General features: G+C 43.1%; 1 protein-coding gene across 4 annotated transcripts in view; it reads right to left on the reverse strand.

Moving 5' to 3' along the window:
- The window catches only part of LOC115400324 (protein jagged-1b-like), a 56186-nt gene that overhangs the window by 14121 nt on the left and 18552 nt on the right, over positions 1–23513 (reverse strand). For 3 of the 4 annotated variants that reach the window (XM_030108128.1, XM_030108130.1, XM_030108127.1), the window contains exons 3-9: positions 13849–13906; positions 5841–6089; positions 4810–4870; positions 4358–4488; positions 3018–3137; positions 2671–2784; positions 1–106 (exon numbers count right to left, since the gene is read on the reverse strand). The exon at positions 1–106 is cut by the window's left edge and continues 8 nt beyond it. In XM_030108128.1, coding sequence (XP_029963988.1) covers positions 1–106; positions 2671–2784; positions 3018–3137; positions 4358–4488; positions 4810–4870; positions 5841–6089; positions 13849–13906 — 839 coding nt within the window. The remainder of the gene's footprint in view (positions 107–2670; positions 2785–3017; positions 3138–4357; positions 4489–4809; positions 4871–5840; positions 6090–13848; positions 13907–23513) is intronic. The other variant, XM_030108129.1, reaches the window with a different exon arrangement.

Genomic DNA, 23513 nt, shown 5'->3' on the forward strand with positions numbered 1-23513 from the left:
CACGTCCTGCCAGTCCATCCAGGCGGGCAGAGGCAGCGGTAACCTCCAGGAGCCTCCTCACACGTCGCTCCACGACCACAAGGGCTGCGATCGCACTGCCTGACCGCTGACGGGGGAAACAGAAAGCATCGTTCATGAACTACTGATCTGTGTAATAGCAGAGTGTGAGTGTGTGTGTGTGTGTGTGTTGTGTGTGTGTGTGTGTGGGTGTGTGTGGTGTGTGTGTGTGTGTGTGTGAATTGTTATTGAGCCATGTTGTATGTGATGCCACCATGAGTGATCTGGTATGAGGACGCTCTTGGCAGTCGGTGTTTTCATTTTTCTTTCTGCTGCTCTGGCTTCTGTGCAAACAGCGATAAATACAATCATCTGCTGCATGTACATGGCTGACACCTCAAGGCTCTGACAGGGTGGGGGGGGGGGGGGGGGGGCGGTGGGGGGGGGGGGGGGGGTCTGAGGGTGGAGTTAAATACAGGAGAGGATGATGGGTGAAGACAAAGACAGGCACTAAATGGAAAGAAGCAAACAGGCCTGGTACCATCCATCCATGAAGAATTAAAATCAGATAAAGAAATCTGCAAGACCAGCACGGAGACACAAAGAGGGGTTCAGCATCTCGGCGTTAACCATGCAGAACTCCTGATTAGACATGGCGTATTTGTGCAGAAATGGCATCTTGAATATTCCCATGCATGTCTGAGGTATACATCTCTTCGCGAAGGGTTCTCAGTATCTCTCATGACCTTTTTCGTTCACCTAACCTGGCAGAATAACCACTCTCCATCTTCCTGACCCCAACTCCGACCCGGCGAGCCAGCAGCATTTCTTCTCCCATATCCAGACGGCCAATCCACAGCAAACAAAGGAGCCTTTAATTAATATCGGCTATATATATAAATTTAGTCTGCAAACGGAGCGGCATTGTGGGTTTTAGTTGTCATTCCGTGCAAGTTTGTCAATCCTCTCAGTGTGTAATCCCTGGAGAGCTCTCCCCACCGTACAACACACACACACACACACACACACCACACACCACACACAGATAAACTGCCTCTGTGACTCTTAATCAAGCAGGCAACAAATAACACAAGGAAAAAATAAACAATGTTTTATTCCAATGTTTGCCCATCTCCTGCTCCTCTTGTCTCTCTCTGGGATGTAAAATGCTTGTGGTTGAAGTGTTTACATGCCAGCACCTGACCTGCAGCTCCGCTTTTCCTGATTGAGGTGGAAGGAGAGGATGTGGAACGCCGCTTGTTTACACGCACAGTTCTGACAGACCCTATCTTTGTGAGATTCCATCTCAGCGCCGCCATTCTCAACATCTGAAATCTACTGTATGGATGAGTCTCACACAGACAGACGGAGCCAGAAAAGAGCCTTTGCAGCCGCTTTGGATCATGTAAATAGGGGAATATCAGAGGAGTTGCAACAAACGCAACAAAAGGAATCTAGAAAGTTTTATTTTCAGACCTGTTAGACTTCTGTAGGTTTTTAATGTCGTCTTAAAGTCCTCTCTTTACTGCTCTCACATATAAAAGTCATTTCACTCATCATTAAACACACTCCGCAGTCTGTGAGGACAAAAAAAGAAATTTTGTGGTTGTGGAGATATAGCACGCCATATTACTAGAGATAGCCTGAATTACAGGACTGAAATCACGGAAATTATATGACCCGGCAAATTTGTGCTTGACTGCAATCAGAAGTAAAGATATCTCCATTTTGAAGCCTCGTCGTCTGAAGTCGTTCAATATGAGGACGCGCCGCAGCCTGCAGGAATTTCTGCTTTGCTATGTACTGACATTAAAGGTTTAACAAAATACTGTGACGTTATCATTGTACTGGGAGGTGAACTTAATTCAATAAAAACATTTTGCATGTGCATTACTTTTAATTGTCTATGTTAATTTAGAAAAGCAGAAAACGTGCAGAAATTCATACATGAATAAAGTCTGTCCTTGAAAACAGCTCTGAAATTGGTGAATTTTCATCAGCTGTGAAACAAACATGTGCAACTCATGCAAATCATATACTTTCAGAGAGTAAACACTGCGACAACAGTTGTCTTTTTTTGTGGACAGTCAGCAACCGACTCATCACAAACATCTGTTTTGTGTTTTGTTCCAACTTCTTTCATGGTTTCTTTTTTCTATTCCATGGTAGAAATACTGTGGTAGGAACACAGAGGTCTTTTCTTTTCTGTTTTGTTTTTCACTGAAACACTGCTGCTCAGTCAATAAGTGTAATCCACCTCATCTGGAGTTACATCCGGATTCGGGAAAAAGGCAGTAAAACAGCCATAGAGTGGACAATAAACTCCTAATTCAGTAATTCAGAGCCATTAGAGACTCAGAGTAGCATCTTCTTTTTTACATTAACTCAATTGAGTTGATCAAAGACGCTCTACCTTTTAATTTTACCTGGGTATAAAGACAGGAATGCATTACAACACTACACACTCACACACACACACACACACACACACACACACACACACACACGAGGACAGACAGATTGCTGATTGTTGTTGATACTCTCTGTGTCCAGGCTAATCTAACTTCCTGCGTCGCATTGATTGGAGTTACTCACAGGCTTTTATCCAATAACATTGAATCAGAGACAATCTGGCAGATCGGGCTCTGAGGTGTGTGCTGCATTGACAATCACCCTCTGCGCAGGTGTGTCCCGTCCAGCCCTCGGCGCAGACGCAGCTGAAGCCGGTCGGGTCCTCCACACACGTAGCTCCGTTCACACATGGAGACGACAAACACGCATGTTCCACTGATGAGAGGACAGAGACAGAGGAGGCGTGGAGCGCGGACATGAGACGGGAAAACAATGAGGCGATGAACGAGGCCAGACAGAACTTTGATGAAACCTGGGGGGGGTTATCCTTGCTGTTCACGTTATTAGAGATCATCACTATAATATATATCACTATATATTAGCACTATAATACAATTTTGACTTTGCCCTTGAGGACAAGGCTTTGGGGAAGAAGAAGCGTCACTCACCAATGTCACAGTTGCGTCCCCGGAATCCTTCCTGGCACTCACACTGGTACTCGTTGGGCTCGGTGTTGGTGCAGGTCCCTCCGTTCCTGCAGGGCTGATGGGTGCCGCAGTAGTTCAGATCTGAAACAACAAGTGAACTTCACAAACTGGGAAAAAGTGGATGAAAAAAAGGAAAGGATGGAGCGAGGGTAAAATAAGCGCACACACACACACACACCACACACACACACCACACACACACACACCACACACACACACCACACACTCGCTGACTGTGCAGGAGGCCAGTAGCTCCAGGGACTGTTGTCTCCGGTGTTAAAGGGCTGATTAAAGCTTTTCTAATCATCTCCTCTGTATTCACAGCCTCTTTGTCTCACTGCAGCTTCTTACAGAGCCGTTCTGAATGCAGACAAACAGCTTAGGACCCCACCTAGCTAAAAGCACCCAGCCAAGCCCCGCTCACGTTCGCATTACCCAAGGCTATCAGCTTTCCTCTGCACAATACCCCGTCCCATGGGCGCTCGATCGGCTCAGGGAACCCAGCTCCCACACCGGGGCAGAGCTGGGAGCTGGGAAGTGGGATGATAGCAGACGAACCTCTAACAGTGGAAACTCACAGAGTTGTGTCTATTCTTATACAAATGGAATTCAATGGTATACATGAAAAAAGGGTGAGGAAATGGTAGAAAGGTCTTATACAGTTTAAAATGATTGAGTAGGGAGGGAAGCTTTTTCTTTGTGTTAAAACACAAAATCCCAGGTGAAATCCAGATTAAAAAAAAACACTAGAAAGGGAAAACTGACCTCATGTGAGCTGATCAGGGACAACGAAATGCTCTACTTGGCTGACAGGCCAGACAATGACCAGGTCTGTTATGTCCCTGTCCTTTTACAACTGGGTTCTATTATTTTCTCTGTCGGGTTTGTTGTTCTGATGGCTGCGTCTTCTTTTGAGCAAAAAATCCATTTGTGGATTTTTAATTTGAAGAACAACATATGGGGTAAGTTACCTTCCTATGCTTTTAGGTTTAGTGTGAATAAATGATAGAAAAATTTTAATATGAAAAGGATCATGATGTGAACACTCAGCATTTCTTTTGTTTTCGTTTAAATCCGTATGTAAATCGTTTTTTCATGCAGTTAGTTAAATGGATGTGCTAGATGCTCATGTTGGATGCTGACACCGTGCTTTCACAAGATGAAATACCAAAGTGAGTCACGGGTGAGTTTTACATTGTACACACAAGTTAACTCCAAAACAGAATAAGGGAATCTAAATATGAGGAAAGCTTCACCGACTTCATTTCTACAGCTGAAATATAAGAGATCAGTGCTCGGACCTTTGTCACACAGCAGTCCTCCCCAGTTAATGTCGCACACACACTGCCAGGGCTCGGTGCAGCTGCCGTGCACACACCCAGGAAACGTCGCACACTGGTCACACAGCAGCCCGTTCCAACCATAGTGACACCTACAGGGAGACAACAGGGGCAGAAAGACTGGCTATAATTATGATATCTGCATATACATGTATTTGAATGAAACTTTGCTTTTGCTGATCCTCAAAGAAAATGCATAAGTTTACAGTTTACAACTTTAAACTCTTCCAAATCTTCCAGTGACAAAAATAAAAAAAAATGCAACATATACATTGTATTCTGACATCTGAAATAACAGGTAAGTGCTATTAATGACTGAAATAAGAACGTCTACATCATATTACAGCTTTTAATTCAAAATGTTATTCTGCTTCCTTTCATTTCAGGATTGCTTCCTCAGATGTTGGACTTACGTGCAGTCTCCGGGTACGGTGCAGGAGCCGTGGGCCTGATGGCAGCCCTGCCGACACACAGCTGCTCACACACACACACAGAGGAAACAGAGTCAAAAAGCCATTAGAAACTGAAAAGGACAACAGTGAACGCATCACAACTGTGCCTTTTTTTAAAGGGTAAGAAACTATAGGGACCAAATAACTTTTTCTCTCTTTTGTTTTTCAGCTGCTTCCTTCCAGAGTCGCTATAGCAGATCGAGTGTCCAGCATCTTTCATTGGGAAACCTAATAGAAAATACACCCACTTTTGGCATTAAAAAAGTACCAACTAAAATAACAGTCATGTCACAGACACGTCCCTGCACTCCATCATTATCAGCAGCCTGCAGGGGGTAAACGAGGGTCCAGGCTAATTTTTTCAGGCTTCCTGCTTCTCCGCAGTCCAATCAGCACCGTGCTGAGGAGGAAGTGGGACCAAATGAGACGGGAGCGACGGGGGCAGGGCTGCAGGATGTCCTTAAGCCAGCTGTGTGTCCTTCGGGGTTCCCATGGTTTCCACTCCGGCTTCCTCCACTCACTCCTACCAGTGGGCTGGGATGGCGGCGGCAAACGAACGGGCAGCACAGGCTGCCGGCCCATCACACACCCACACACACACACACTCACATTCACATTCACACCTGAGGGAAATTTCAGAGCCATCCATAATCCTAAAATACACCTTTTTGAACGTCCCCCGAGCCTCAAGCGAACAGAGAAGCTAACTACATTTTCAACCACTGCACAACTGTGTGACTGCTCAGAGGGAAATGATTTTGTTCCAGCAGCAGAATCCAATAAAACACACAGCAAAGTAAAATGGACACTGAAATGATACATAAATAGATGCAATTTTAAAAAACTCATATGCCACAGAAAAAGAATTCCCCTGTTTCTTTTTCTTTATTGAGAGCATGACAGGACTAAGTCAACATTTGAACATTTCCTTAGAGGAGGTGAATTTCTCAATCATAAATGTCAGTGTGACTCTTCCCAGGTTCCTCTCTCACCTTCTTTGCACTCAGGTCCCGTCCAGCCGTCCATGCAGACTTTGGAGCCGCTGGGGTCGCAGTTGAAGTGGCCGAAGAAGTCGTCTCGGGCGCGGCAGAACTTGTTGCAGAGGGGTCCGTAGTAGTTCGCGTCGCAGCGGAAGCGGAGCCGGTACTCCAGGCTGAGGGCCCGGCCGTGGTGACGGTACATCTGCCACCGCTCGCCCGGGTTCAGCATGGAGGAGAGGAGGACTCGATCTATCAACTGACCTGCAGGGCGACGAGGAAAAATAAAAATGCACATTAGTAAAAATCATAACTGACTCGCGCTTGGTATTCTCTCCTGGCGGATCTGCCACTGTAGGCGGGGAGGAGGCTCAATATGATCAATGTATGGTTTTAAAAAAGCACGGGAAATAAATCGAGACAGTTTCACGTTGAATCTCAAACAGGGAAAAATCTTTTCAGCATGCAATAACTGATTTTATGTGCACACGGCACAAATATAATGAAGAAATATTTTGTTATTAGGGACTTTATGTGCCAAAACTCGAGGAAATAGTAGTTTTTTTTTTTCTGTACTTCCAGCAGGAACAAAGCAACATGATCACCATTCGGAGGTTTCCTTTCAGCTCATTCAGGCTCCACTGCCTCCCGAGGGGAAACCACCTGCCTCCTTACATGATAAATGCCCCCAGTGTGTTCACCAGCTAATCACTGCCTTTGTTGTCTGCTGTTTGACACTGGCCAGGTAGCGTACAGCCGCTTTATCAAAGTTATTTCCTGACTAACAGTTTCCTGCTGAGGCTGAAAACAACAAAGTGATCAGAGCCATTAAAGCTGTGACCTGACAACAGCAACAGAAGTTGGAGATCCACTGTAGAGCACCGCGAAATGGCAGTGCTTTACATTTTTAAATGCATCTGTCATATAACCAGTAGATCCGCAGCGTTTCCTATTTACACCACTATCAGCATCCGAATATTTGACCAGATACTGCAGTCAACAAACTGAAAAGCAATGCCAGCACGAATACCAGTGAAGACAAGGGTTGACTGTGAGGCCAGGGAAAAAGGGGTCGGGGGGGTCTGTGGAGGAGAGAAGGGGTGGCCAAAACACCAGTGAGGATCAGATGAGCCCCGGGGCAAGGCTGGGGCGGCGGCTGGTGCTTCTGACCCCCGGAGGGGATTTCCTAGAGGCGCTGTCATCCACAACTCAGTTATAATCCTCCCTGACAGGGCGTTAAAACTCACAAAGCAAGCAGAATATGTGTATGCACGCATATATCTGTGTGTCCCCGCGCAGGGACGAGGGGCGCTGCGGAGATGCTGAGGGGATGAAAGGAAAAGATTCAGCGATAGTAACAGAAAAGGAGGCCACGCTGGGAGCAAGTCAGCTGTGCGCGCGTGCTCGTGCTCGTGCATGTGGACATGTGTATGTGTGGTACTTCAACTCTTATAGAGAATTTTTCTTGTTGGAACAAATATCTAGTCCCTGTAAGAAAAATCACTACATTTTAGGTGAAAAAGATGAGCTTCAAGGTCATTAAAAGATTAATCAATTGATTAATTTGAGGTTAGATTCAGATTTAAAGGGATACTTCAACATTTTGGCAAATTGGCCCATTTAGCGCAATTCCTAGTCATTTCGAACAGCATACTTACTTTTTTTGTGAGGGCGAGCTCTTGTTTATTCAGATGGGGGGGGCAGGGAAGGTTTTCAGGACGGACACAATGGAAGTGGATGGTATTTTTGGTTCCCCTCGTCAAACTCATCAAATACAAAATCCAACTACCCCAAAACATTTTGGTGGACACGTTATAATCCGCACATTCACTACGCTGTGGAACACCAACAAATAATATTGTAGCGTTACGACACTGAAGCAAATACTGGGAACTATTTTTTCTTTTGAAATCACTATGCCTAGATGCCATTTTTAGTAAGCAGTTCCATCTTAGCAATCTTCGCATAAACAACTCAATCTGGTAATTTTGCATTAATATTTCACAGCGTCGTGAATGTGCGGATTATAACGTGTCCACCAAAGTGTTTTGGGTTTGTTGGACTGTGTATTTGATGAGTTTGACGAGGGGAAGCAAAAATACCATCCACTTGCATTGTGTTCGTCCAGAAAACCTTCCCCGACTCACCTCTGAATAAACAATAGCTCGCCCTCACAAAAAAAGTAAGTACGCTGTTCAAAATGATTAAGGGATTGTACTAAATCGGCCAATTTGCCAAAATGTTGTAAAAGTATCCCTTTAATGTCAGAGAAAGTTTTAAGGTTTGGCATCAGTTACTGTTGTGTGTAGAATATATCTCCTGGAAACAAACTTCAGTCTCACTGTGTGTGATCATGCTAGGTTCAACCTACCAATGTTTTAATGGGGTAAAGGTTGACGTTAGGCTCGATGTGTGTGTGTGTGTGTGTGTGTGTGTGTGTGTGTGTGTGTGTGTGTGTGTGTGTGTGTGTGTCTGTGTGTGTGCATACATGCTTGAATATGTTTACACATTAAGAGGGATTGTCTCTCTCATGGGAACAAAAGCAAGTACCCTTAATGAAAATCATTTAAAAATATTTCCATGAAAACTTAAGGTCAGACAAAGGTTACAGTGTGTGTGTGTGTGTGTGTGTGTGTGTGTGTGTGTGTGTGTGTGTGTGTGTGTGTCAGATGGAGACAAACAGAGTCAGAGCCAAAGTGGAAGGGAAACAGCAATTAGCACACACACATAACAAACGGCCTGATGGCGAGATGAGATCACCGCGGTTCAACACAAAGGAATGAAAACAGGGGCAGACACTGACCACTCTGTGTGTGTCCGTGCGTGCACGCGCGCACGTGTGCATGCATGCGTGTGTGCACAGCAATGTACAATGTGTGTGAGTAAAGAAACCCCTGTTCGCTCAGTCACTGCCTCATTTTTTTTTTCCAACAAATCTCCAGCAATCAGACTCCAGCATCTGTTTTCCAAACACTAACCATACACACTGCACTGCGGTTTTGTTTTAGCTTATCCATTGTATTTCTGTCACTCTCCTGTCTGTCCCCTCGATAAACCCTCCTGCAGGATCAGTGACTGTGCAGTGGGAGGTTTGTGGTCTATGTTACCCGATCTGTCCCATCCCCATCCAGTCCGCAGTCTGTGGCTTGTGCGAGTGTGAAGTGTAAAGTGATGGCTATACAGTAACTGGCACAATATATATATATATATATATATATATATATATATATATATATATATATATATATATATATATATATAAACTGAACTGAAATATGATTCCTTGGGTCTGTGGGGTCATTTTATCATATTAATTATAACAAAACTATCAATCAGCACAGAAGAGATGTATTTTTTCAAGATGTCCGAGACTGTCCTCACTTCACCCCCCCTTCTCAGGTTTAAGTCTCAGCGCAACCCCCCCCCCCCCCCCCCCCCCCCTCCGTGCTGAAAACATTCCTGAATCCAGCCCTGATGGAATGGTGAGCACCAGAAGGGATTTAACCGTAAGACTGAGGCAGAGTAGCTCAAATATTAAACGGCAAAACAGCACAAACAGGCAGCAGCCTTGAGCTGTCTTTGAAATCACACTTTTGGAAGTAGTGAGCGGCAGACACTCAGGGACTGTCTGCAGGTAACAAAAGCGCTTAAATCTCTTTTCTCTGGCCTCCGGTGATCGTCCCCCGCCGCCTGGTATGAGCTGTGAAGTGCTCGCCCTTGACAGTGGGGGAGAAACCACTGGAAGACGGGGGGGAAGGAAAAAAAAAAACAAACCCACACACCTCCTTTTGAGTTGCTATTCCGTTTCACTTACTAACCGATCAATAAACATGCAGAAGGCAGCAGATCAGCCACACGGTGTTTGTGTTTTTACTGTCATTTTCATGACAGTCTTCAGCTCGCCTCTCAAGTATTAACTTTAAAAAATTATTCTCGCATGGATGTAGCACTTAAGTCTGAACATGTGTCTTTATTTTTACAGAAAAGCTGCTCGAGATTACAAAGCCTCGAATATTGAATTCCTGTTTCTCTCCAGCGGCGGCGGCAGTTTACTGGCTGTGAGTGATTCGTCGATACAAGTTGAAACCTGGGTGAAGGAGCTCCGAGTTTGCTCTTGAAATGACCCCATGAAACATGTGAACAGGAGAGAATTAGAGCGCTCCTTGTTTAGGACGATTCCTGTATCGTAAAACACAGCGCCGGCCCTTTGAAGGGTTTAACCATCGATAATTGGTGGAAAACGTTTTTAGATTCAGCGGAAATACACATTAAGAAACATTCTTGTGTGTGATAAAAAGTCTCCTCAGTGGTTTCGTGTTATTCCACTGGTGGCTTTGGCAAGGTTTAAATGTTTTTTTTGTTGTTTTTTGTTTATTTTTAAAGAACAGACAGAGTAAGTTTGAAATTGGGGACACGCTGACGGAGTTCAAAAGAGGTAGAAGAAGAGAAGGTGGAAGAAGCGAGCGATTCGACAGATGTCACACACATCTCTATATCTGTGACATGCTGGGACTGAAAGCACTTCGTACTTTTCTGTATGCACTCATATTTTCACACCCTTTAACATTTTTATCCTATCCTGTTGCCGCTGACTGGATTTGTCATGCACACGTCTCAAAAACACAACATCATTAATTATTTCCATTAAATTAAAAAATACACAAGTTATCATGGTCCTCCCTGAGTTCTCAATCATGGAAACAATTCACACTTTTGAAGCTTTTCAACCACATAAAAAAAAAAAAAACTGCAACGAGCAAAAAAACTAAACAAAAACTGTTATGCAAAACATGTTAAATGTTGAAGTTGGATAAAGAGGTAGATTCACTGACTTCTTGTAAATTTGTATCATCTACATCCATAAAATCTAAATAAATGAGGAAATCTGACATTTTAGGATTAACCTGACGCAGAGCAGGAGCTTCTCACTGCACCTGATCGGCCAAACCTCACTGTGTGTGTGTGACAGATTAACTCAATTGTTCATCTTATCATCTTAAAGCCTTCATTTCATAACAGCAGGAAAATAAGGGTTCATGGTCTCCTTTGTCTATTTATGACATTTTTCTAGATTTCCTGTGGAGCTCTTCCTGTCCAGTTTTAAATACACATAAATCTAATTTACAGCTCTTAGGTTGCATTAAAATAAAACAATTAGTAAATCCTGCCTTCTTGAGGTCTTTTATGACTTGATCATTTCAGAGGCTGCGGTTTGTGGCGTTTTAACTGCTGGCTGTTTGGATCAATGTTTTCACTCCATTTATTTCAATTAGCGCTGGCTAAGTGACGTAGCTACCACTCTGTATAATGCGATACAGCTCAAAAGCACCACAGCCTGCATCTTTTCAAGCAAGCATACAATTAACCTGACTGCACGTGTAAAAAATGATGAATTGAAGCAATTTTGCAGATTGAAAAAAAACAGGAACCCACAGAAGCCAGGCAGCACTTTTTTTTTTTTTTTTTTTTTTAGTTCTAATGAAGAAAATTAAAGTTTCACACTAATGTTTTTTAATCTGATATCAATGCAAGATGCTGGACTTTTATTTGCTCTTGTATTAAACTTGGAATCAGCACTTACCACCGAGAACCATTTTATTGTGGATCAGAGTGTGAGGGATTTTCCTGAATGCTTGACTTGTTTGTGCTGAAGATTTTACTTTGATAAATACTAGTCCTGATCATGACTTGATCTCTGCTAAAATAAAAAAATCTAGTGTACTGAACGGGAATGATCCGTTACCAGACAACAGGATCCTGCACATTAACACTGGAGCTACATTTTATTTACACGGAATATGGCCAAGGGCACACTGTCACGACTCACAGAACGGAATATTTCTCACTATTTCCAGGGACTAGTTCAGAGTCGCGCTCGGTAATCCGTCCTGATAAGCAGCAGAACCCGATAAGTCCATTCAGACTCTGACGGGACGCCTGCATTTGGGCTGAGCTAAGCTGCCGGCCTAGCGGACGGCTTTAGGCCCAATGTGAGGGTTGTCAGGAGCTCAGGTGGAAACAGAAGATAATGCAGAAAAAAAGATATGAGAGCGGCGCTGGAGGGCAGAGGGAAGGAGAGACGGAGGAGGACAGGGAAGACGAACGCTGAGAGGGATCTCTGGTGCGGCTCCTGCTCTCTCATTATCTCAGCCATCTTTTGGATATGACAGCAGTCCCTGTGCTGGCTCACAGGAAGGTGGCGGATGAGGGGATGAAAAGGGAGAACGTGGCATGACAGGAATGAGGAACGCACATGAACATCTGTCCCTGTGTGTGTGTGTGTGTGTGTGTGTGTGTGTTACACGGTTTTACAGCATGCAGCTCACATTCTCTGTCATGGAGCTTTTCCTGATTATGAGCAGAAACAATAAAAAAGATGAGCAGGAAATTAAAGGGTCTGGAATAGAAAGACTTCTGAACTCATGTGATCACGAAAACACAAAGGAGAGTTTCGCACCGTTTCATCATGCCACAACACATCACACATCATGTTAAACACACACCCACCATGTTTGTCTCAATGAAAACACAAAACTTACAAATAGCTGAAATGAGGAGGAAAACACAGAAATGACAGACTTGAAAAAAACATAAGCGGCTTTTCTGATGATTAACATGCAAACTACAAATAGTTAGATGGACGTTGCCACTTGCAATGTTACATGGAAATATGTAGAAGCTCATTAAAACCGATGTAAGCTGAGCCTCCTGTTCACATGCGGTCGGTAGTTCAACTCTGCCGTTGTGCTGCTGCTTCTTGTCTGTCTTCAATCATTATCTTGTTTGTTCCACGAACCGCTAACGTCAAGATACTCAAATATTTTCTTCCAACTAACTGATATGAACTCAGCTGAACCCGAAGGTTCAATTTGTCATACTCGTAATTGTGTTCACTGTACTTCATTGTAACCGCAAATAATAACCTGAATTAGACACATTAGAGATGTGCCGTTCCCATCTAGACCGCTGTCACTACAAATCAGGCGTGGGAAAGCCGGAGATAAAACTCATTTTCTCAACAGTGCCACTTAATATACAACAGAAGTCTGACTTGATCTTCACAAACTGCCCCTTTAATTTAGATTGATCAGGTGATGTGTGTCAACAATAATGAAATATTATAGCTATACACACATGATCCATGCAGGCCTAAACAAAGCAGAAAAACATATACTTTAATGTAATTATCAAGAGTGACTTGCAATTGCTTTTAAAGTAGTACTTTTAAATATATTCACTCATTAATTTTCTTTAACTTGCACAACTGATGGTATTTTCTGTGTAGATTTAGGACGTCGTCAGTGAAGACCTTTACGGCATGTAGAAGAAAATGGTATCACAACATTATCATGTGTGAATAATTTGATCATTTGCAAACCAATATCGATTTGTTCCATCGTGGAGTGACGGGGATTACGTCTACAACAGCTTGACATTCAATAAAAGAACTCTGAGGATTTAGTCGGATCGATGTGTTTGAACTAGTGCTGTCAATTTTAATCGCGATTAATCCATTGAGGTCTGCCAATTGGGTCAAAGAAAAGAACTAGAGGATAATAGTGTTTTTTCCTGACATTGGGACTGATTTATGAGGATTAGATTCTTCATTGCAATTAATCTCAACTTTAAAAAAGTTAATTGTTGACAGTTCTCCATGAATTAATCACGATTAATTGCGATCAATGCGATTAAATTGCGATCAATGCGATTAAAACTGACAGCACTAGTTTGAACATGTAGACAAATGGACAAAAACTTGGAACCAAAGAATTCTGAATTTGAAATGACAGAATGCCTTTGAAATGTGTAATTTAAAAAAGAAAGAAAGAAAAAAGAAACATGTTTTTCAAAAGATATTCACACCTCCAGACAATCCAATTTAAAACATACTACTTCATTCAAATAACTGCTATTGCTCACAGACAATTCTATATCGTCAGATAGTTTTAGTCTAACTTCCATCTTTTCACATTCCTGTGGAAATGATTAAAAAGGTAATATAATACGAAAAGTGCAGCTTTACCTGATTCTGACGTGTCGTTGTCAAAGTCCAAAGCCTCCAACACCAAAGAAAAGGACTTCTGCCAGAAGAAACACAGAAGAGAAAACATGTGTCAGACATGTGCAGATTGAAACAGATGTGAGATCAATATATAAAAACATGTGGTTCCCATCCAGGCTTTGTTTTCTTCTCAGGGTTTTGTGCAAATAAGTAATTTATCTTATGTGTTTTTAAGGCAGAATATGGAAATGGATCAATATGTTTTGGACTTGTTATTAAACCACAACCAGCAGGCCAGTGCAGAGTCTGCTATAACCACAAAATCCACTTTCATTAACTTGAGGTGATCCCCTCTCATTTATTGCAGACGACGGATGGTAAAAAATGTTCTCTATTCACAGGAAGCCCTCAGCTATGTGGCTGGTTTATCCCCAATAACATTAAAACCAGTTTATTCTGATGATGGTAAAAATTAGGATTCATTACCACAGATGGGCTGTTTTGACCTTTAAAGCACCTTTTCCATAATTAAACACTTTGATTCTGAATCAATTAGATATTTTCTGGAAGGGAAAGTCAATCAAAGGAGAAATGTTACCACTGAAAGATGAAAAAAATAAAAGATGGAGACTTTATTGTCTTAATTTAAATCATGGGGCGAAGTAAATTATGGCAAACATTTATTTTTTTAAATCGTTTTTTGAAGATGCACCTGGATGCTTGAGGTATTTATCAATGTTTCAAGGTGTTTTCAGACTCTTGAAGATTTTAAAGTAATATAATTTCAATTTTTAACATGTGACATTCTCATCCATAATGAAAATAAACATCAGCAGCGATTCATTCAAAATAAATTAGGACTGACATGAAAACCTCAGCAGCAGCATCAACAGATGTAATCTGTAACAGAGAGCATGTAAAACCGATCAATGTAATGAATTCAACGCATTTGACATTACTTTGCTGTTTATTTGCTACATGTTCACAGCAGTCTCATCTCAGCTGGACTGACGAAGGTTACTGTTCTCTATTCAATTAAATCTGGATGTTTATCATTGAAATTCAAGCCCCGAGGAGAGACGGAGTCAGTCCAGGCAGATGCAGTGGGCATCTTGAAATGATGACTTTGAGCTTACGGAGATATCACACTCTGGAGATATAACAGAGGACAAGTGTTTCTTTTTTTTTGGCGTCTCTCTCTTTTCTGTTGCATCTGCTCAGTCTATAGATCTGCAATGAATAATTCAGAGCAACACTTTCCACCGCAAATCTTACTCTCTCTTTATTTTGAATGTATTTTCTCCATCCCTCCGCATCCACCCTCCAGTGCCCCCCACCCCCTCTGCCAAACGCTCCAGCGCCCGTCATGCAAATTGTTCCACCGTGTGCATTGTGGGTAAAGTTCTCCTAAAGGGCTACATGGATGTGCGGTCACGTCTCCGCTGAGCGTACCGCCGGCGGAGGGGCGGGAGGGGTGAGCGGACGCAAGGCGCTGAGGGAGGAGAAATGCACAGGGTGGCAGGTGATGTGCGCAGGAGGCGAGCGGAGTGTGAAGTGAGTGAGAGATGGACTCGGAGGGCTGGCGGAGGGCAGGAGGTCAGCAGGAACATTAACGTCCGCCGTGGGCAGAGAGAGGAGAAGCGGAGAAGATGACGGGTTGCTGCGAAGGCGCGAAGTGCAAGGAGTGAAAATCGCACGGTGCAAAACACTGAGTCAGAGGTTTGCCTCACGCCGACATACATCCAGTACAGCTGTAATACAACAGATTAGGAGGTGGGAAGATAAAGAGTGAAGAGCGAGGGCACAAAGGAAGAAAAAAAAAAAACCTATTCGGAGAGTATGTGGGGAAAAAAATTGTAAAATGTAGCTGTGGTGGAGTAATTTGCAGAACCCCTGCAGTTTATCACATTTCAAGATATATGAAAGACAACAGAGAGGTCAAAGGAGAGAAAAGATTAAAGGACAAGACAAGCAGAAGTGATAACAAGAGAGAAATGTTGCACGGGAAGAAGAGGCTCGCCCACACATTGTATTTCACGGCGCTAATGAGATGAGCTGGGCCGCCAAGGGCCCCGAGCCAGTTCATTAACGCTGGCAGATCGCAGGTAACCCACAGATGGACCAGCTGGAGTGATTAAGCTCCGGCTTAAAAACTCTCACCTGAAGCAAGCTCTGGCATTCATGGTTTGCATCTGCACTGTAGGATGCTGCAACCAGCAGGGATGTTATCTCTGAGCAGGATCGGAGGGGCAAAAAAAACATCCTTGTGTATGTTTACATGCGGTAAAAATCAAAGCACAACTACAAAATGAACTCGACACGATACGATCCAGCACTGAAAACGCACAAAAGAAGTACGGACAGCAGCTGTGGTGCAGAGAGTAGAATCCTTTGATGTTTTTATTAAAATATTATGCATCTCAGCTCAGGCAGCTGGTTGAGATTAAGCTTTTCTTGCTTTTTCCTGAACACTTCGGAGGTCCGATGTGTCACAAGATGAAGCAGAAATTTTTACGAAGATTCATGATGTGATATTCTATTTTTTTTTGAGTTCATGCTGAATAAAATATTACATTTCTCAGAGTGGATGGTTCCCCTCCAGGAATGAAATAGACTGACCTAATCATGATAGTTTACATCATATTCATAACCTGATGGGAATGTATGAAGCTGTTACACAACGTGCAAACCTTCTGGAGAAAACTGGTGCAATAACACATTTTCTGAATTGGCTGTTTGTTGAAGCACACGAGTGCACAAAAAACTATGCAAAGAAGTCTGCAGGGAGCGAGCCGGCGTGCAGAGAACGGTTGTGAGAGGGAGCACTGAGATATGTCTTTATTTAAAGAGGAAACTTGGTGCCTTTCAGTCTCAGTAATTCACGGCTGGTACTCTCAAATGGGGGCTTCTCGCTTCGGGAGAAAGATGGTAGCCGGCAGTGTGTTCAGTGTTTAGAGAACACCTGTCAGCAGTTTGCAGCTATTAAACAAAAGTCTGAATCCGGACATCAGATGCCTTTCATTCCTTTTCTCAACAGTGAACAAACTGTGATTAAAGTGGAGCAAACTTCAGTTCCTGAAGTTGTTTATTCAAAACTGGAACATCGTGAAATGATTCAACCTCAAACTGCACTACAATACAGAGCTTTTCCTCACATCCTCTGTGATTCAGCAGTGGTGGCCTGTGGAGGACTTGGAATCAGAGGTTTGCTGGTTCAAATCCCTGCTGGTGATGAGTGAGAGACCCTTGATCCCCTTAAGGTTAAGGTGAGCAATGTCTGGTGATGGGAAAACATGCCACGTACATGTACAGATGGCATTAAGCAAATCATTAACCAAAAGCGTTGAGAATTCAGGCTTTAAAAGAAAATAGTATCAGATTTGCATGTAAAAATTCTGAGTCATCTCCACAAACAACACTGAAACAAGTTTGATAAATGATGGATTGATAACAAAAGAAAAGTCAACTCCTGTCTGAACATCGCGTGTTCTCTGTCTTTAAAACTTCAGCAGAAAGGCTAAAACACAGCATTAATGTCACCCTTATCCAAACACACACACACACACACATCCTAAATCCTACATCCTAGGCTTGAGGTGCAATTATCCCCTAAGTCCTGATTTTAAATCCTCAATTCTTTGTTTTTAGACATTTTGCACCAAAGTAGGAGCCGCCAAACATTTTCTTATTTCTTAGAAAATGTGCCTGTTTACATGTAAAAGAAATGTGATCATGTGAAGTAACCACATAATTTCGTCAATCAGATATGCATTTACATGAAAGCATCTTGCTTTGTTAAACACCTGCCTTCAGTCCTGCTGTTAGCTGAGCTGAGAATTTCAGTTCCATCCAACATGAATCTCATCTCTTCACTTCACAAGAGGCTCTCCAGCAGCTTCCTGCTACCTGATGGAGCATGTTGCATTATGCTGTTACAGGATCACTCCACTAATCTGATGACTCTTGAAAGTAGTGAACAGGTCCCTCGGTGCGCATATAAACATGCTCAATGAAAACAAATTGTCTTGAAATGGTGATTCTGATGCACTTAACTCCTGTTGGCGCACAGAACAGCTGGAGCTGCGACACTTCGTGCCTGCTTCAGCAGTCTGGTAAATATCCAGTGGAGAAAAAGCTACTATGGTTTTTTTTTTTTGGCCCATCATGCCAGTTATGATGAACTATCCACGACTAAAAAAACGCACACGCAGCATTAGCTCACTGTTGGCCTGCTCGCAGACCTCTCAGCCTTATTGAGGGTCCGATTCCCCCCCCCCCCCCCCCCCCCCCCACTCTTCCTTCCATCCACCGTATCCGCCCCCCTCTTCTGCCAGCTCCAGCGTAAGAGTGGGACCTGTGCGAGATCCACAGAGCTTTTTTTTCTGTTGTTCCCTGTTATTCCTCCAACACACACACACACACACACACACACACACTCAGGCCAAGTCTCCCAGCAGCACACAGAAAGCCAGGTGAGTTAGGATGTAGTGACAGGATGGGCGTTTCCGAGCTGGGCCCGGTTGTCATGGCTGGGGTCCTGTAAGCAGGCCAGGAAGGGGTCAAACCAGCCATAGTTACCAGGTTATAATCACAACAATGACTGACTCATAAAAAAAAAAGAATAATAATACAAGGCGGCTCTTCCTGACAGTCTTTCCAAAACATGGACGCCACGGCGGTTTGTTCAGTACTCAGAGTGTTTGCGATGTCAGACTGACCGAGAGGCCGGCCGAGTGACCCGGCCGCCGTGAGAAAGAAAACAGCACGCATGGAGGGAAAGACCCAAAACACCCGGCCGATAAGATCACAATCAGAAGCAAAGTGATATTTGTATCTTTTTCAAACATAAACAACATTAAAGTGTTTGTAGTGATAATGACTGAAGTGCTGATAGCAGGAAATGACATCATAGGAAAAGGGTGTATGTGCTGTATGAGTGCGGACGACGAACAAAATATCTTTTGTATTAATATAAAAAATAACAAACATCATTTTGGTTTCCTTTCTCCGATACTTTTAGGTTTAGGATTATAAATCGCTGCCTGTCTGCTTCCATACTTCTAATCATTTTAGCTGAAACGACGCTGTTTTCACAGTTCATTTGTATTTATCGTACTATTTGCATGTTACCTGCTGATATTCACCGAGCAGCCTCTCACCCTGAAGCACGGCTCAGGCCAATGGGGGCGCAATTATTCATGCCGTCTTTAAATCACAGATGGCAGCAATTCCCCGGCACTTCATCTGTCAGTTATTGAAATATTTCAATCTCGACTGCTGCATCAACACAGCAGTCCATGAAATCCAGAAGCCAGCATGACTCATGAAAGAGACTCTTTATTACATTATTAGGAAGAGGCTTGATTCTTTTAAAAACTGCAAAAAGAAACAAAAACAAATTGCAAAAACAACTTTCAACACCCAACAAGAATAATGCCACCACTGTTTGAATAATTAGGTCTTCATCAGATGAACTAGGTTAGCAGTTTTTTTTTCCCCTATGAAGTCATTGGGACTTGACATCAAAAGAAAAGGACATGCAGAACTAATTATGCTGAGGAATCAGGATGTCTATCTTCAGTAATTAATGACATGCACTGCGTTTGATATTAATTGCTTATCTGTTACAGCTGCAAATGTCAAGTCAAAATGGCAGCTGTGTAAATATGCGGCTCTTTAGTTTTTTTCTGCCCGCAGTCATGAATCCTGCATTCGATCCCTCTGTTATCGTGCACAGTTATTGCTTATATGCAAATTTGAAAAATGCAGAATCAAGGAATATTTTTCTTTTCCTTCTTTACGCTCCTTGATAGCTGAGAATATTCTCAATTATGGGCACAACTCTGTTTGATTTAATGTGACTCTTGCAAACCCAGGATTTTTCTGCGAGGATAAATCTGAAATGATTTAAATATTTAGCGGCGCGGCGTTGAATCCTTTTAGTGGAGGGTTTCAGATTGGCTTTTTTTGACACGTCGCTGTTAAAACACACCTCATTCTGATAATTGGCTTGTTACCAGGCCTTCTACTGAGTTTGGAGATTAAATATTAAATCTGGGTTGTTGGAGCAGAAACATGTAAATGATTTGCTGACATGTTTTGCAATCCGGCAAACATCAACCTGCGTCTATGCACAATTCTTGGAATGGGTCATCATTCAGTGAGTGTATAATCTGAGTGGGGGAAAATAATGTTTTATAAGTGTAAATGTTGCAGTTTAATTGAATTATGAGTATCAGTTTGATAATTTATTCTTCCATTCACAGTGTCATGCAGGACGCAGACATGCTGCATGATTGCTTTGGTCCTCAACTACCCAGCTGCCTGACCTGAATTAATCTGATCCATATTACTCTCTAAATGTTCTTTATTACATTGTATGATTTTACAGTGTTATACGTCCATAAAAATCACAGTATTTTGAACATTTCCTCTGCAACAGCTGATCTTGATGTTTGTCTGTGACCTCAGGACAGCGACTGGGCCTTCTGCACAGATGCAACTAATTTTCAGTCGGACACTCGTTCTGGTTGTTTACACTCATCACATGGACAGGTGGTCTGAATCTGGCATGCCTGGAGAAAACAGGGGTTTTCCCAAAAATGGAAAAAAAAAAAAAAATGCTACTTCAAACCCAGAGAATTAGTCTGGATAATACACCGTCCCTGTCCTCAGGCTGCAGCCTGTCTGGCCGTCCGGCCGTCCCCTGACTGACCGCCTCATACCAGTCTAACGACGGTAAAGCTGGAGATTAGAGCCGACTGCTAATTCAAACTCCTGGGCAGACATTTGTCATTGCATGCCAAATTTTATTAAATGAAGTCAAGTTTGTTTTCCATCCTTCAAGCCGCTGATTATGTCACCGCTCCCCTCTCCCCCTCCAGTCTGAACCCCCCTATCTCCACCCCGTCAGTGCCCCCTTCATTACTGCCTCGCTCCATCTCTCCCTCTTTCTCTCTCAGACATGGGCAGGGTAGGATATCCCGACAAAGCCAGGCTGTACAAACACAGCTCTACGACAGGAAGAACTCCCAGCCCTGAGAGCGGAATTTCCCCTCAGAGCTCTCTCTCTTTCTGTCTCTCTCTGTCTCACACACACACACACACACACACACACACACACACACACACACACACACACACACACACACACACACACACACACAGACACACACACACACACACTGGCCAGCATGCCAGCTTACATGCAATTCAGACACACGCATGCATTAAGTGTGATTTTGGCACCGTACAAATCATTTGTCTGAAATTGTTTTGACTTACATGATGTGACAATTAGTAGCTTAGACATTTCAAAATGTTTCTGGTTAAATGGGCACAAATCCATATGTTAAATACTGAGGGAGTTTCCTTCAGTTACCTGTGTCGGGTTTAATCTGTACAAATTCATGTTTGCATATTAATGCAGATTTTCATGCACGTTTTCATGTGGCTGTCAAGTCGACGGGCGGACGATTTCACAGAGGAGAGGGAAAAAATGCCGCTGCTCTCTAATTGCTGTGGTCGGGGCCCCAAAGTCCCTGAATCCTCCCAGAGTTGCTGGACAGAAGCCGATCCACAGGACAAACACGCTGTGCTGTCACTGCACTCGCTGTGTGCTCTCTTTGCAGAACTCTGCTGATTTCACCACGCGTCTGGAGTCACTGGCGAACCAGCTCAAGCAGCAGGGTCAGGGGAACGGCAGCCTCTGGTGGTTCTCGGAATTCAAACGGGAGCAATGTAGGGAGAAACCAGAGCAAGTATGAACTTCAAATCATGCAGCTTCAGCTGGAGGGGAGGACTGAGGAGTTTACCTATGGAAATAAGTATTTAAATCTAGAGGGGAACTTAAGCTAAAGGCTGTCGAGAGCAGACGTACACTGAGCGATCTAACACTTTCATCCTGTACTTGGCTTGAATGGAAAGTGGTTTGTTCTTCAACTTGCACACAGCGTCACGTTCAGCACGACCTGCTGCGTTTGTAATGAAATGGAATTAATTAACCAGAGCTGCATCAACTAGACACTGACTTTCACATCGCAGTTACCTGCCAGGACATTTTATATGGAAATAATCAATGAGCAAACAAACTGATGAGTGAATGACTGATTGAATGAATGAATAAATCATTTTAAGTTAGTGTATTGCACCAGAATTAGGACACAGTTTGAGCTGAAGTACAATTCTCTGCTTTCATTAATTTATCGCCGGATAATAACTCTGTGGTTTACTTAACTGTTTTCCCAGTGTAATAAATGAAACAAGGAATACTTCATAATCTTTTAAGGCTTGCACAGCGTTCCACACAGAAGAAATGTAAAGCTGAAGTCAAATGTCCTATTCTCACCTCCATCTGTCGTAGTACATTCAACCTCATGAATGCCAAGTAAATCCTAACAGGAAATGCATTTAAGCTTTGGAGTTGATATGCATATGTATACAAGCAGAACATGTAATCACGAGCACTCAGCGCTGGAAATATAATCGGCAGCAAATGTTTCACACAGTCTTTATTATATAGATCATCTAATTTGTTGTTCTGCTGCTGTTCAGGTAATTACAGGACTCAAACATGGAAATGGTCGTCATGACAGCGGCGCCGCTCGAGTCGGATTGGACGTCTGACAGCTCGGCTCACCTGCACCGTAAACTCGAGGTAACCACAGTAACGCTGTCATTAAGATTCAAGCAGCAAAATATCAAGTTTATTGAATTGTAAAGGGCAAAGATTAGATGAACCAATGTGCAGATATGCGTTACATGAAAATATAGCAAAAGTTCAAACTCTGAAAATTTCTCGCAGATCTTTTTTGTGTCCAAATTAATACTATTTTGAAAGACAGAAGGGCAAAAGGCCCATTCACTGACAATAAAAGCGACACAGGCTTTCTTAATATTGCAACATTGGTGACAGTTCAGCAGAATTTAGGAAGATGCTCTATAATTTCAGCTTAAATACAAACACACCAATAGGTGCAGACATCTCTTATCAATATAGACTCACATTCCATTTCAGTCGTTGATCAGTTACTAATAATGTTTTCTGAAGCTGTCATGAGGACTTAGTTAACTGAGGATTTATCATGTGCTCCTCCTCGAGTAAATGGGACTTTAGAGCAGTAGTGGCATCAGTCACTGTAGCTGCTGACTAATTTCATTGTTGTGTTACAGTGAGACGTTCGTCTACTGCTTCATTTGAACAGGAGAGCAGACATGATGCTACAGAGGCTGATTTGTGATTTTCAAATGTCTCTAATGGTATCATGGACTGCCGACCAGCTCCCTGCCCTCAGGTGGAAAACACTCACACACACACACACACACACACACACACACGCACACACACAGACACATACACACACATGGAATTAGACCCCCAGCGCGCAGCCGTCCACTCCACCCTGCTCCCATGACCCCTTCTCTATAATTACATGTCTGTGCTCTCACATTCTTGACGTCTCTTCTGTTTTTCTTCCATTGTGGATATAATTAGCTTCAGGCATTATCTTCCTCCTTTCCCCCCCGACTCACTTTCCCTTTCTGTCCACTGCCGCTGTCATCTCCACCTCAACATCTCTCGCTTCCTTCAAGGTGGTGCTACAGCGAACGGTTATACTTCCATGACCGACTGCCCCCCTCCCCCCCCCCCCCCTCCCCCCCCCTCTCTGACAGTCACATTCCTGCAG

Source organism: Salarias fasciatus, chromosome 14 (genome assembly GCF_902148845.1).
Source record: "Salarias fasciatus chromosome 14, fSalaFa1.1, whole genome shotgun sequence".
NCBI lineage: Eukaryota > Metazoa > Chordata > Actinopteri > Blenniiformes > Blenniidae > Salarias > Salarias fasciatus.